This window comes from Thunnus thynnus, chromosome 1 (genome assembly GCF_963924715.1).
Source record: "Thunnus thynnus chromosome 1, fThuThy2.1, whole genome shotgun sequence".
Taxonomy (NCBI): domain Eukaryota; kingdom Metazoa; phylum Chordata; class Actinopteri; order Scombriformes; family Scombridae; genus Thunnus; species Thunnus thynnus.
This window is the reverse complement of record NC_089517.1, coordinates 23,055,798-23,072,055: the sequence shown is the minus strand read 5'-3', so window position 1 is coordinate 23,072,055 and position 16,258 is coordinate 23,055,798. Positions and strand designations below refer to the sequence as shown.

General features: G+C 42.7%; 1 protein-coding gene across 2 annotated transcripts in view; it reads left to right on the top strand.

Annotated features, from left to right (window-relative positions):
• Positions 1-16,258, top strand: part of elp4 (elongator acetyltransferase complex subunit 4) — a 53,472-nt gene that overhangs the window by 11,039 nt on the left and 26,175 nt on the right. For both annotated transcript variants that reach the window (XR_010928614.1, XM_067591382.1), the window contains exons 6-9: positions 1,442-1,526; positions 4,640-4,828; positions 8,967-9,075; positions 11,538-11,644. Coding sequence is in view for 1 of the 2 variants with exons in the window: in XM_067591382.1 (XP_067447483.1) it covers positions 1,442-1,526; positions 4,640-4,828; positions 8,967-9,075; positions 11,538-11,644 (490 nt within the window). In the remaining variant the exon portion in view is untranslated. The remainder of the gene's footprint in view (positions 1-1,441; positions 1,527-4,639; positions 4,829-8,966; positions 9,076-11,537; positions 11,645-16,258) is intronic.

The following is a 16,258-nucleotide window of genomic DNA, read 5'->3' as shown; positions in this document are numbered from 1 at the left end:
ATCTGAATGGGTTATAGATCTTATAGACATTTTGACAGCAGGAAACTACACCTGCACCATAACCATTGTGCCCCCAGCCCCGCCCCAATGCTGACACACACACACGCACACACACACACTCAGCACATTACACATGCACATGTACCACATGAACTCCAAAGCAGGCTACTCCCCCATGCACGTGTCCACAGCCCCATGTTGATACCCTAGCTGTTAAATTGCTCCGTTTCACTTGAAGGCATAATTGGCACAAATTGCTCTCTAGGTGATACAGATCCTGTTGTTTAAGACCAAGCATCCCCCTTCTCTCCTCCTTTCTTCCCTCAATGAAAGAGGAACATTGAGATAAAGAAGCTTCCCTGTGTATGATCCTAATTAGCCGACGCGCTAGCCCCTGTAGCTAAGCACCTAGACCTTATTGGTACCTGAATGAGGGGTGCTCAGTAGGGGAAGCTGAAACACAATGCCGTCCTGCACAATAGCTGCCAACCAGAGGCAACCTCTCGCTCAACTGCATGTCAAACCATCCCAGCCCCCTACCTCAGAGCAGGGGCATGGGCAGAGAGGCCAAGGAGGGTAGGTGTCCTTCTTTCACCAAACCAGCTCTATCATTAGCCCCAGCGGGGTCAGGAGGCACCATTGTTGGGTTGAATAACTGAAATGGAGTACATGGATATACTTGGCCCAAGTGTAATCAACACGAGTGTGTATTACTGTTCTTTATGCAGGGCTATTGGCGTGTGACCAATCTATGTGTATTAGCTTTTGTAGCCTGCAGGTCGAATTGACAACTGACATAGCAGCCTACTGTGACTCACTACAGAATGGTCATTACAATGGTGGGGTGTTCTTAAGTGGAGGGTCCTGTGTTAAAAGATGGGGTTAACATTCTTATTGGCCATCTTATAGGCACAAAGTGGGCTCAGCAGTAATCCATCTCTTGACTGTTGCTAAATGTTGCTCCAGTAGTACTGTATGGCCTTTGTCAGTAGTGCACATCTTACCCCTGATTAAACACCAAAATGCTGTTCCCTGTTAATTTTAGATATCAGCCCATTAACACCCCCCCCCCCCCTTCTCCTCACTTATCATCTTTGTGCATATGTGCGTCTCATCTGTCTGTCTGTCTGTCTGTCTCGGCACAATCAGATCCTCAGGGAGCTGACAGAGAACCAGTCATGTTGTAATTTAATCAACCAAATAAATTAATTGGATCTCTTGATATGGATCATCTGTCTGCTTCAGTGGCTCCAGAAAAGCACAGTCAGGAGGAACATGCTGCAGTCATAGAGGATTAAGCTACTGTGGTGATAGGCTTGGCCCAGTTTTATCAAAATGGTTTCAATTACAGTTTACACGTCCTAAGTAACCCTTTTGTTTTCTCTTTCTGGTTGTCTCCTCCACTATGTCCACTTTCTCCTCGATCCTGTGCTCTTTCCAGTCCCATGCTTGAGTCCTACTCCGCATTGCTGAAGTCTCTTGGGGAGGTCATACACAGGGAGGGCTTTGATGTAGCAGCACCCATGGTAAGAGCTGGAAATGAATGACTGCTTTGCACTTGTTTCTTTCAGCTTGGTTTTGAGATTTTCTGCAACTACTATTTCTAATCATTGTCCAACTATTTTAAGAAAACCAAACACATCATTTTTTACAAACAGCAATCATCCTGGGATTTGCGGCAGTGAAACGGCAGACAAAGCAGCTTAACAGAAAAAATGGCCACTTACACTATTATGTTTTATTACCCCTGCAATACACTAAACCAATTGGGGTGAAGTGGAGTGTTGAATATCTTCAAAGATGGCATATGTTTTATTTATTTATTTCACTCTAAAGCACTTATCAGTCCAATTTGATCACACATATCAATTTCCCTAATCAAATCCACAATCTGTCAATTAGGTCTCCTCTCAGTATTTGTTTGACAAATTGCACTGCAAAAATGCAAAGCAGTAAGCCTCCACATGTACTGATGCAGCACATAAGACAAATCTGCATGGCAGGTGTGCATTTTGGTTTGCATTAACTGAATATCAGTGAATGTAAACTCTTTGACTTGCTGGTGCAAGTGTGTTTAGATCGCAATCGGCAGTTTGTAGAGTAACTGCTATTAAAGGTACAGTGTGTAGAATTTAGTGGCATCTAGTGGAACCGACTTGGCAGAAATGGAATATAATATTTATAAGTATGTTTTAATTAGTGTATAATCACCTGAAAATAAGAATCGTATTTTCGTTACCTTAGAATGAGCCCTTTATATCTACACAGGGAGCGGGTCCTCTTCCATGCCATGCCTCTACAGTAGCCCAGAACGGACATACCAAATGGACAAACTAAATACTGGCTTTAGAGGGTCTTTTGCATTTTTTGCGTGTTTCGCATTCACCGAAGGTTCTCCTACACGATTGGAAGGGTGGGTACTGAGTTGGTTGCAATCTGCAACCTCACCGCTAGATGCTACTAAATCCTACATACTGCACCTTTAGGCCTAATCAAATTATTATGCGCTAAAATTATTATGTGTGATATGCATTTGGGGAGAGTTTAAAAAAGAGGCACTAGAACTGCATCTGTGACCCGAAGTTCTTCTGTCACATTCCAACCACCACTTCACTCGTGTCTGTTTACCTCTCTCTCACCTGCGCGTGTTGGCCTCACCTGTGTGTCCCAGCTGTGTGTGTCTTACCTTTGACATACATGTTTTTAATAATCATCAGCCTTCTACAGAATGCCAGAAACATCCATGGCCCTGTCTGTCTCTCTTGACTTTCCTATTTATGTTTTCCACATGGCCAAATGTACTTCTGTTAACATTATGTGATGTGTGTGTACATACATACATAGCATATAAATATACAATATATAAATAAATATATACTGTGTGTGTGTGTGTGTGTGTGTGTGTGTGTGCCTACATTTGATGACCCCTCTGTTCGTCACCTGGAGCCACCTCTCCCCCTGTCAGTCACACACAGGATTTACCTCCAGTACCCCCCACCCTCCCTCCCCGAGCGCTGTCACTCACACGCCAGATTAACTGCTGACATCATTAAAGCAGTGTGGCTGCCTGACATGCTGTTGGCACAGTCCAGGAATGCAGACCGGCACAGAGCGACATGGGCACTGGCACAAGAATGCCCAGTATGGGTGATAGTCAGTGTGTGTGCGTTTATTTGTTTATTTGCTCGATCTGCCATCACGGGCTGCTAACTGGATGCCGATTTAATATAAGAATGTGTTGTGTAAATAACAGATTTGAATGAGAGTTAATCTCCCTGAACATATTTTTTGGAGTCTCTTTTGAGATGAGTGGAACAGAGGGTGGCAGCAGGACTGTGAGTCTCCACAGAGACTGGCTGGTGATTAGGTTGTGGTCCCAGGCTGGCTGTAGTCTATATGGCTGGACTCTACTGGCACTGTTCCCCGATTTTTCTATAGGCTAAACTATAGGAGTTAAATTTGGCTTCTCCTCCTGATGTTGCCACAGCAACAGTGGTGTTACCACAGTCCCCACCCCTGCTGGGCTCCAGTCATAGAAATAGATTCTAATTTGGTGGCCCCCAAGACCTGTGTTTGCAAAGCCTGGTAAACAAAGAAAGGGTATATCTAATAATGACAAAGGCACATAGACACACACACACACCAACTATTACTTAAGTGTAGTAAGGTATAGAGTTGCAGCACTGATGTTGAAGGAGGATAAATGTAGAGTCCAGTTTGAGAGTCCTCTCTTGGGAAACTATGAGCCAACTGTGAAAAACTCAGAAACAATGAGGTTTATTTTTCTTAGATGCTTGTGTTTCTGATGTAGATTCAAACGAAGCTTAGGTCATTCATAGAGGAAGTAATGGGGAGCAGGGTGGAGGAGATTTTGGGAGAGTCAAGATAATGGAGAGGGAGGGATAAAGTGGGCAAGGAGAGGAGAGGTTGGAAAGAAGTAAAAGTGAGCAGATTTTAGGCCAGAGTTTTGTTAATTACTCTTGGCTCTCACCTCAGTAATCAGGAGCCATCCAGAAGAAACCCCAAATAAAAGGCAATTGTACTAAAGGTTAAAAACCTCTCACAGTTTTAGACAGGTCCTCCATTCTCTCAGTTTCAGTGATATATATCCCACCGCTATTTGGCCACTTTTTCTCTGTCTTCATGAGAGTGGGTTACCGTTGATCTCTTGTGGTGGGGTGGGGTGTTTCAAGGGAAGGCACTCCACCCTTACCCAGGCCCCCTTGGCTGCAGAGAATCGCTGTGGTGCCAAGAATGTGTTGGGGTTTCTGGGTGGCGGCCATATTGGAAGCCTGTCTGACAGGTCCATTGTGCCTGTGTCAGATGGCCTCTGTGATTGGGCAGTTGTGTCCAGTCACGTTTGGGCACTGTGTTGCGATCGTCTGTGCTGGTGAGCAGACTGTCCAGTCGCTCTCTCCCAGAGTTTGGGAATACTATCCAAAACAGCAGCAGAAATAATTCAAAAACAGCAATCTGTTAATCTTCATATGCACTGCGTGAACTTGAAATTAAACCAAAGTACTGTCTATACTTGTGTTTGTAGATTTGTGTGTTTCAGTAGAAATTTACATATGTGTGTGACTTTTTACACAAGTTTAGTGTTCCTGACTCCTCCTTAGCTTGTTTTTCTTTGTTGCAGTTAAAGTCACGTAACATCCTACGCATTGGGCTCCACTCTCTTGGCTCGGCTCTGTGGGGCGATGACCTATGTTGTCATGACAACCCAAGACATGGCCACGCCCTCACTACCTTTCTCTATGGACTGCGAGCTTTGCTGAGGTCATCACTGGCAGTTGCAGTAGTTACTGTGCCTTCACATCTTATCCAGGTAAGACCATATTTGAAACATGAGAACAACTGGGCACAGTTTATGAGTATCAGTGTAGTTAGAATACAATTTATCTGATCAGCGACTACTGACTGTCCTGATATAAATAATGATATATGCACTTTTATGTGCTGGTGTGAAACAGTTGAAAAAAAGTTTTTCAGTAATTTATTAGATGTGTGGTACTTAAGAACATTGACATGCAAGGTTTACAAATCATAACTGAAGAGTATTCTGCCCCATTACCTTAAATTGCCCCCAGAGGGATAAAAAAAGTTAAATATCTGAATTTGACTTGAATTCATCAATAATGGACATGATTATGATTTTGTGTGTGTGAGTTGATGCTTGACCCATGTGCGTTTGCTTTGCCTCATTCATTAATGGGGCATGAAGTTTGAGGTCTTTTGTAATGGGGCCTCCTTTTGACTGTGTGGTTCAGTGTCACCCTGGTATGACTCAGGTCTGCGAGGGGAGTCTTCCTCCACGCATCACTCCCCCAACAGACCCATTCGAGTGCACGCTTCATTGAAAGGCCTCTAATCTATGTTTATTTGTTTGGGCTTTAATTACTTGAAGCTGTACACAATGAGAGTGTGTGCCTGTGTATGCATTTTATTTTCTTATGAATACCCCTCCTGGTAGTCGTGTGTGTCTCTGGGTGTGTGTGTGTTTGGGGGGGAGAGGGGAGGGGGGGGGAGTATGAGTCCGTGTGCATGCGTCTGTGTCCAGTCTGGCCTCTCAGTGTGAAGGTGGAGTCATCTGCTGAGGCATATGGCAAACCACAGCCCTCCCCCAGACAGTAGACCATAGAAGCACACTTACCAGAGAAGCCATCTGAGACTTTCTACCAAAATGTTTTTTTCTCGCCTATACTTTAAACACCCTACTTCTTTATAGTTCTCGTTCACTTGAACATTGAAGCTGCATTATTTGTGATCCTTTTATGCAAATATATAGGTCGATGCTTAACTTTCAGAACAGCTGTGTTGTCACAACATGCTCTGGCTCCAGGCCTATATGCTCAGCGCACTGCGGCCTTGGCCTAGTCAATAAAGGTAGAGTGGCTAACTAGCAGATGTCAGCTGTGGTGGGAGCAGTCCCCCTTTCCCTCTCTGGCCTGGCCTCCAAACCCTTAATCTGTCTCCTCCCCCTTCTCCACCCTGGGGAGAGAAGTGAATGAGCGGGGGAAGAAGATGAGAGGGGGGAAATTTTGGACTGAATCAGGTGTTTGGTGACTACGCCAACATGGAGGTAATGGAAGGCTGTTAAGATGGACATATATGAAATGACCTTGTGACTAGTTTTATATGACATTATTGTCACAAGTATAGATTCTACTTGATCAATTGAGGTTACTGAGGTGTGAAGGCTGCACTTAAAGTTAATGATGACAGTGTGTGTAGTATTTTAAGAACTCACAGTTTAGCAGAGCTTCTTTCTGCTTAGATAATTAGCATAGTTAGCTGAGTGTGGCCCTTGGAAGATTGTCTAGACTAGTAGCAGTGGGCTAGCTGGCCGAGACCGCACTGGACTCACTATCCATTATTGAGCAGCTTGGGAAGCTGAGCAACTCACTGAAAGCCTCCTCACAGAAGCCCAGTGCCACAGTCCATCTGAAACATTAATTAGGCTTGTCCTAGCCGGGTCCTCCTCCATCATATTATCTGCTACTACCACACCCATCCTCACAAGTAAACACCCACACAAACACGTAAAACACTGTTTTCCCTAAAATACATCCATATATGCCTCACCTGCTGCTCAGACTAAGTGGTGTCCTGACCTGTGCATATATTTTGACTCAGGGTTTGGAGTGGTCAGGCAGAGTCATTTAGTACTGTAGTGGAGCTACTAGAGACAGCCTGTTCACAACCATCAATATTCAAATGACCTTTTGTTACTTTTATTAATTATAATTACTGTGCTGATTTTAATTGGAGCAATACATTTAATTTTGTTGTAAAATATTCCATTTTAAGTGATACAATTGTAAGAAAGTTTGACTGTATCACTCTATGTAAACATGCAAAAGTTTACAATGTGATACAGTACAGATGGTCCATAACATCTACAGGATATACCTCACAACTAATTAGATCATTCTTAAACTTTTACCATGGTTTTTAATATTTTATATTTCAGAGCTGTTGTCATGTGAAATAACAAACTTGAGGATAATTTTGTTATACATTTTGTCAGGTTATACTTCTGAAAACTAAGTTTATCAACTAATTAACTTCTTTTAGTGTTACTTAGTTGCTATATATTTCTAACTGTAGTTTTTCCACCTGAATCTATTGAGGTGGATGACTGTCACTTTGTTAAGATATTCTAAATGTGCTTACAATATGTATTCTGACCCAAGACATGTAACCAAGTCAGGAGGCAATCATCCTAGAAACTACAACTGTCACATCCTCCTTTAAAAAATGGAGAAACTGTGTCTATTCCCACATGAAATCACATTTTTGGAGAAACTTGTGCTTCAATTCATAGCCTTGGAAGTGAGGTGCATTTATTTTGTCTCATACATAGTTTGTGCTATCCCAAGACATTAGATTGACAGAAAAGTCATCCCAGCCTCCCTCAGAGATGTATATGATATATGATATATTAAGTTTTGGGTTGACTCTAAGAGTATTGTAGAATCCTACATCTGCCACCTAATCTTTGCACATTTGCACACACAATGATATACACAAGTACAACATTGGGCCAAACAGCCAAACAAAACCGAATGTGCCAAACAACTGTGATTAAATTGGGGTTAATCAGTAATTGGTTCCATCAACTGACTGAGCTTACCCAGTCAAGATAAAATATTGCTGGGTAAGATGAATGCTGGGCCCTCCCCATGACCTGTAAGCGAGTGGTGGTCAGCTGACGCTCAGGGCGTTCAGGGGATTTACATTGATGAAATATGAGCTAATAGAGCCAGCAAAGACTTTCATTGCAGAACGGAAGTGACTCTTGTTTGAGCATCTTATCAATTATAAATAAGATTAAAAAAAGATGTACAGTTGAGGTTAGTGTTTCCTTGATCACCTCCTTAAATTGAAGGAGCTGTGGGGCACGGGCATATCATACTGACCAGTGTACTGAGCAGCTCTTTGTGGACACTTTGGGTTCCTCTGACTTTGAAACTTTTGAGTCTTTGCCAAACAGTCTCATCTTTGTATTTAGGTAAGCAAAGAAGAGTTATTATGGCCTAGACAGACTAGCACAGATTAAGTTTTAGTTAACCATGTCACTCACACAGACACTATTTGCCACACTGGACCATTAGGGTTTTGAATAATTTGTTGTAGCCAAACTCTTACACCGGCTTTAATTGCTGCATGTGAGTGACCTCAAATACCCTGTAAGTGCTGGTAGTCCTGACTGGTGGGATATGCATACTTTAAAAGTAGGACAAAAATGAAAAGGAAGAAGAAAGAGTGGGGAAAAGACATGAAGGCATGAAAACTGCATTAGGCGGTGGCAGCCAACACAGAGAGAAGGATGTGAATGATTCAAGAGGCAAAAGGATTAATAATGCAGGACTCCCTCTCTCCCTCCATCCCAATGTCCCTCTCTCTCCCTCCCCTCCACTGCCTTTATCCTCTGTATCAACTCTTTTGTATATTTCTCCTTCATTCTTTCTACCTAGTGTATTCGCCCCTGATTTGTTCTCTCTGTGGTCAAGTCACTGACCTAACCAGTAGGGGGAGCTCTCCTCATCAAGCCTCTGCTGCTTTCTCCCACTTCTCCTCTCTCCTCCCCTGCTGTGTGCAGGTTTGAGAGTGTGCACCAACTGTGAGACTTTTTTGTAAAAAAAAATTGTTGTTTGAAGAAGTAAAATAATTTCAATGCGTTGCTCATTGACTTTTCCAGTGCCACTTTTGTAGATGTGTGTCTAAGTTATATGTCCATTTCCCTGGCCCGGCAGCACCTGTGTAACCCTTATCAGTGCCCTCTCCCCTCTATACCTCATCACCCTCACCTAAACCGTGGGCAGGAATGACCCGGCCACGGGAATGATGACCTAATTTAATTGCAACACTGATGGCCCGTCAGGAGGCTTTTAATTACCTGCTCATGTTTCTCTCTCTCTCTCTCTGTCCTCTCTCTCTCTCTCACTCTCTTGATCCTGCAGAACAGAGCTCTAATGGGCAGCATAACCAGGCTATGTGACAATGCCATAGCCCTGGAATCATTCAAAGGCTCTGAGAGAGAGACCAACCCACTCTACAAAGATTACCACGGTAAGAACACACACACTCGCTTATCTTTCTGTCTCTTTTCCATCAGATACACACACATACACACAGGCAGTGCATTAAGGCTGGGGCTGGGCTGTGGATGGAGGCAGGGCAGCCCCCTTGCAGGCCAGGCTGTCAGTGCGCGTTAGTGTGCTGCTGCTCAATCAGACGTGCTCCTCAGTAGACAGGCCGGGGGGGATTCAGCTGCCACGCTGTACCCCCTCTCCCTCGCACCCTCACCCCCTCCATCCCTGCCTCCCTCCCTCCAGCAGAGCCTCTCTCCCTCTCGCCTCGCCCCCTCTCCATCCCCAGTCCCATACCCCTGAGGCTCTGGAGCAGAGCAGACCAACACTGGGGAATCGATATTCTCACCATCACTCTCTCTTCCCCTCTGCCTCTATCTCTCTATCCCTCGCTCAATGTCTCCATGGCCAGCATGCTCTGCTAATAAATGGAGGGCAAGGCTTTCAGTAGGGGAGGAGGACATCGGGAAGGGACGCTGGAGAGATGGAAACGAAGAAAGAGGAGGGGAGGGGATCGTAGTTTGTGTCTGCTCTCCTGGTCTTCCCCATCACTTTTTTCCGTTATGGTTTTAGCATTCCCTCTTTCTCCTGCTTGCTTCCCTCTTTTCTATCACTCTATCACACTCTCCACGCATAAAGGTCAGTTTAAGCGAGTGGGGTATTTTTAGCCGTGCCTCTCGAACTCTCCCACTCACTCTTGCGCTTTTCCTCTCATTCCCCCCCCCCCTCCCTCCTCTCCTCGGGATAGACAGCCCTGGTTGTGACAGATGAAGGGATGAGGAGTAAAAACATTCAATGGCAGATTTTGGTTTCATCCAACAGCATGTTTTATTTAGATAACACATCCCATAGTGATCACATTCCTCTGCAGTGTAAAGGCAGGTGGCATTTAAAGCCATTCAACATAGTAATATTGTAGCATTTTCATTTTTAAAAAAAATGATTTTGTATTACAAAAATGTTCTTCAGAATTTGCAATTAATATCATTTGAATGTCTTGTTCAAAAATATATTTGCTCTATATTTTACCAGCCAGAGAAATTCTGGTTGGGTTATGAAATACATTTATGTGTGTGATTGTTTTGATGTGTGTTCATGAGTGCAAATGCATCTGGTACGAGTGTGACAGTGCGTGCGGATGCGCGTGCGTGCGTGTTTGCGGCAGCAGTTCAGGGCTGCTCAAAGCATGCTGGGAAGCCTGTCACTGCAAATCAGGCAAGGGGAAATCACCCAAGTGCACAGAGGAGAGAACCCACCATCCCCCACTTTCTCTGTCTGTGTCCCTTTCTCCATTACTCCCTCGATCTCTTCTTTTCTCTCTCACGCTCATTTATACCACCCCACTTGTACAGTACTTTTCCAGTTGTATGAAAATGTAACTTTGTGGTTAAAAAAAAAAAAAAAAAGGAAATGAGAAACAAAGAGTAACAAAGCAGAGCTTCCTTATAGCCTTTGTGGGAAGCTCTAACTTGTATGTTCATTCGCTCTAATGTGTCCTAGGAATAGTTGGCAAATTTTCTTTACTGTACACCCATATTCTGGCCTGTGGGGACAAAAGAAGAGAGCAGCAATGCTGATGTAGAAATGTTTACATATATCTGGTAACAATTCATTTCTGAGGTAGTTTTGTCTTATATTTACACAGATACCTTTCATTTCACTGAAGTATCACCACGCATAGTTTCCGCTAGTGGAAACTAAAAAAGTGAAAACTTCCCTCAAGGAGATGTGCACATTTAGCTTAAAATCAAAAAAGGAAAACATGTAACATTTATTTAAGCTTTGAAGATTTAATTTTCAAATATTTAGCATTTTGTCATCAGCAGGTGGATCCTTGAAAGACTCCATGTAAGATACAGACTTTCTTCAAGTGAAAACTATTTTTTGTAAATAAGTCAGTCATCATTAAATTTCTTTTTAATCAAATTTGGATATTAACTTCATCATTTGAATTTTGCTAGTAGTTGATTCATAGAAATGCCCTGTTATTATTGCAACGTAATTAACAGATGAATCATCCATTTATGAAATCTTTTGAAGATGTCAGATATTATTTGATATCTTTTCTCATATTTCTGAACGATTATTTCCCAGCACAGATATACTATCTTGTACTAGAAGAGAGCAACTTTCTGTCAGAATAGATATATGGAATATACTAATGTTGCATAAAATCTTAGCGCTGAATTTTGCACTATGTGTAATTTGGACAGAGGAAAAAATGTCCTGAGGACCTGGTCCTCTGTAAGATGCTGTTAACAGGATTTTACACTCACACAAGAAAGCACAACTCAGTCTAGCATAAGGTTGCTTGTTATTGCCACAGTATAATGTACTACATGCACATTGCGGGTAGGACAGAAATGTCTTCCTTGTAGTTTTATTGTAGTTTTAATGCACTTAACCCTTTCAGCTTTAATCTGCTCTCTCTGTCCTTCACAGGCCTGCTACATGTACGCCAGATACCTCACCTGAACTGTCTGGTGAGTCAACTGCCTGACCACAAGGACCTGGCTTTTAAGCTCAAGAGGAAACAGTTCAGCATTGAGGTATGTTGTCAAGGTTACTCAGCACACTCAGGGTTTCTTCATAAACAATACATAGTGTTCAGTGGTTGTACCCTCTTGTTGTATTTTTAATGCTATCTCTCACTCAGATTTTTTTGTTTTGTTTTGTTGCCCCAATTTTATTCCTCTAATGTATTTTTCCTAACTTGCCATGTAACCATTAACCTAAAACAAGAGCTCAATTTAGATGCAAAGTAATTATTTATTAAGAAAGCCATTACATTTGTTACCTCAGCCTTCACTCTGTTCATAACATAACGGTACTGAAATTAAGTGGTGATGGTAATGAGGAGTCTCTCACGTTAGCCAAGCTCTGAAAACCTGTGTTTGCTTTTGTCTGCTATTGGGTGGAAAAATGAAAGGTGAAGCTATTGATTATACACTGTTGCAGACACACTTACCAAAGTGTAACGTCAACAGTCAACAGAGTGAGAAAAATTTCCATCTATATTGATGGATATGAAATGAAAAAATACTGGTGGCAATTTAAGATAAAGTGACAGCATTTTTGATATAAATAAGTATGAGTTAATCACCGGTCATGATAGTCGTAAATAGCAACAGCCACAAACAATGTCATGTTAAACATTTTAAACCATTTTAAGCTGTCAAGGAAAAAAGCTATGTAGGTGCTGCTTGCTTTATCTGGCAGGTCACCTTATATTCTATCCTGAGCTGGCAACAGCCATGACCTGTGGGGAAAAAAACAAGTATCAGACAGCAGCTTTAGCTTTAGGCCTGTTAATTAGTTTCAATAGCAGTGTGATATCCAAAGGGCCTTTACTGCATGAGAACGCTGAGATCCACCAGAGTTAGGAGCTGAATCAAGAATAGGACATGCACCAAAGATGTCTTCTTCTGCTGAGAATGGTTAAAACTTTTTTGCATCCTAGCTTAAAATCTTTCTATTAGCTTGACCGTTTTGAGGAGTACAGGGCACATACAGTACACAGCACAGGATTGTATGGCCTTTCCATTTCTTCATTCATTTTGATTTATGATTTCTCATCCTCTTTCTCTTTCTCTTCCTGTCAGAGACACATCCATTTTGCCCATGTCACATCATCACTCACACTCAGAGTAATCAATCTGTCACTGAACTACCACTCTAGAGACAAATTAAGGGGCCCTCCTCTTAGCTCAGGCTCATGATTGGTCCTCATTACATTATCATTACCTTATCACACCCTCTGGTCCTTGGCTCTTAGTGAGTCCTATTGTCTCAGGCAGGAGGTGAGGGGGAGGAGAGGAATGCCCCCCCCACCCCCCCCCTTAAACCTTCCCTGCATCCTACAATCAACCCCTTCCCATTTTCTGCCAGCCTTCACCATCCTTCGAACCCTTTCTCCTGCCTGCATTGGCCCTCTCCCCCTCCTTCCTCTGACCCCGTGAATAGGCCACTCCAGTATAGATTTATAAGGTCTGTAAAAGTCAAGGTGGTTATTCTCAATGGTCTTTTAATTAGGCCTCTGTATTGGGCAGGCCGGGGGGCTGAGGCCTAGAGCATCCTTGTAGCTCTGTGGGGCCTGGATACTGTGCCATATATCCCAGCAGTACATTGTTAAGACCAAGCTTTGTCTGCCTCCCTTGTTTAAGGAACTTTATTGGAGTTTTTTGTAGAATTGGAACCATACTCTTGCCTTGCCCCCAAAACATGATGGCATTAAAAGGAAATCAGGCTGATGTCCAGAGAGTACTTTTCAAAAAATGGCTGCGATTGTTGAGATAAGTGAATAGATAATATGAAGTGTCAATCACATTCCTTGGCCATGACACATTGTTGTGTCAGGGAATTTCCCAGAGAACATTGTATCATATCACTAGTCATGCATCAAATCAGTCAAAACACAGATTAGTCATTGTAATACGCCATTGCCTTCTCGTGTGGTGTGATTGGATGTCGTTAATTTCTATATCACCTGAGATGGAGATGTCACGAAGGTATGAGTGCGTGTTGGCACTGTATTCTCGTCTGTAGAGGCATTGGTTTAACTCGATATACCTGCATATAAGATCGCACGCAGGACTACCGTTGAGCTCTGACTACGTGGTTCAACATATACTGTGTTTGACCTGTTGGTCAACTACCTCGGTGGGCCGCTGATTGACACATGAGATAGTGATTGGATTCTAAGCCCAGTGTCTGACGTGTGACAGCCCACACCGTCCCTGCTAATCACCTCATTTACTGAAGCTACAGGACTCCTCTGCCTGGGGCCACATAATACAGCATTCTCCTACAGTTTGTCCTGCACTGCTCGGTCCATCTTCTTCTAAATATCAATTGTGGTAGTTCTAGAGCACCTCTCCTGCTGCGTTAAACTCTTAACCCCTTCCACATTTTGAATCTGAATCGGGACTAATTTGTTATGTGGTGGTGATGAATGACAGCTGAATGACAGCTGATTGACAGCGCTAGCTCTTCACCATTTGGTTCAGGCCGCTACATGTCACCCCAACAAAGCACATGGACTCATGCCGGTGACTAATTTCTTAACTGCTGTTTGACTCACGCTTCTAACACCTCAAGAACGCGGAAAAATATTTGTTTACCGACACACAGAGTACAAGTTTTGTCAATAAAGACAAGTTCCTGAATTTAGTTATTTGTAATAATTAATTTTATATTAATTTGATAGGTTTTAATACATTCTTTCCCAAGAACATGCTCAGCACAATCATTAAGGTTCTGTTGGTTCTGTGATAAGGTCACCATGGTAACTGCTGACAATTCAGAGAGTTCAAGCCACGGTTGATGAGCAGTTATTAGCCATGACGCCTGAAGCCAGCATTAACCCATGGCCCTGTCTGAGCAGGTAGAGGAGTGTTAGGTGTTTAGACAAGATTAACACATACTCATAGACACATACACAAACATTGCTTGCTCCCACACATAAAGATATTGACATTCAAGAGGTGGCGTGGCCACATACTTATTGAGAAACATACACACGCACATATGTGACAGACTCTTTCTCAAACACGTACATGTGTGAGAACTTTGCTCTTCACTTACATCAGGCCAACAAAGGCTTCTGTCACTAGTTTCACAATGCAAGATGCTTTGAGGATGAAGCTCTGAAGAATGCAAATGGTATGCAGTTACATTCTTCTTACCTTTGTTTGACCCTTTAAACTGACAGGCAATGTGCCTGTGGGGTACTGGGGTGCCAGAGGCAGGTCACAGTGTCAAATACAGTATAAGATGGGGATTTGTGTCAAATTAGTCTTCTGTTAGAGGCTATTTGAAGGTGTCTGTAGCACTGACATGCTCACTTGGATGGCTGTGTAGTCTGTACACATGTATTGGCTTTGAGGTGAACTTTTATAGTCTTTGAAAATTTTGAGTTTTATGTTAATGGTTTTTGGTTTGATTATTTTTTTGGCATTTTAAAGTTATCATTGGAGAGAAATATTAAAGGAATGATGGGAGTATGGGCGGACATGATTTGATAAAGGTCCAGGGCCACATTCAAACCTAAGATCTTGCTGTGCCTTTATGCTGGATCCAGTTCTTAACTTACTATAAATACTGTTCACGTCAACTTCCAAATCAGAATTACAACCAAGGAACTCAGATTGTTCTGAAAGCTCTGATATATCTTGCTTTGTGCTAAATAATACAGAAGCACCTCAAAAAGTGAACAAACACGGATGCCTCACATAAGCCAAAGTCTGGTGGTCAGGTTTTGAAAAAAAAAAAACCTTCTTTAATGGATATAGTTCCATGTTGACCACTGCACTGTATTTTTTAAACCCTCACACAACCAACTGAGCACTCATACAAGCATCTTGAGTTGTTTAATGACAGGAACACTCAACAAATTGTATGCATGACAATCTTTTCCATCGCCACCTTCCATCCCACATGATGAGAATTTGGCATTAGCCAACAGAGTATATTTTGAAACTGAGTGGAGGGGAAGCAAAGAGGGAGCAGGAAAGGAAATGAAGATGATGATGGTGCTGAGGAGAAGAAGAGTTACGGAGAAGAGGAAGTCGAACTCAAGTCTGAGGGAGGTGTGTAGAGTAGGTTAATGTTTCTTGGCATGTCCTCAAAACGTCTTTAAGACAGCGCCTGTGTCTGCCCCCTGTTGAAGCCTGTGGGTGCCGAGGGAAGGGTGTTAATGGACCTACGTGAGGAACAGAGCGAAGGCTCAGAGAGGAGGGGGGAGGCATAAGCGGAGAGGAGCAGTTAAGTGATTCTCAGGTCAGGTCTAATTAAAATGAGGGCTTTTCCTCAGAGGCACTAAACCATCTTATTGAGAGAGAAATAAAAAGAGAGCTAAAGAAAGAATTGTGGAATGCAGAATGAATTAGACAGAGACCCAGTCCTCAGGGCTTGTTTGTGTATTTGTGTATATGTTTGTTTGTATTCCATGCCTGGTCGTATATCGGCTTCCCCATGTCTCAAATAATGCTTGGTACCAAAGATCAGAGAAAAGCTGATGTTGAAAAGAACTCATATGGAGAAAGAACTGAACTGGGTCATCCAATATTTACTTCCAATAGAGGATCACAATGATTATCCACAGCCTGAGAGTAAACTAAATACAAACAATATTCTTACTGGATGTCGTGAACCTATTAGTAGGA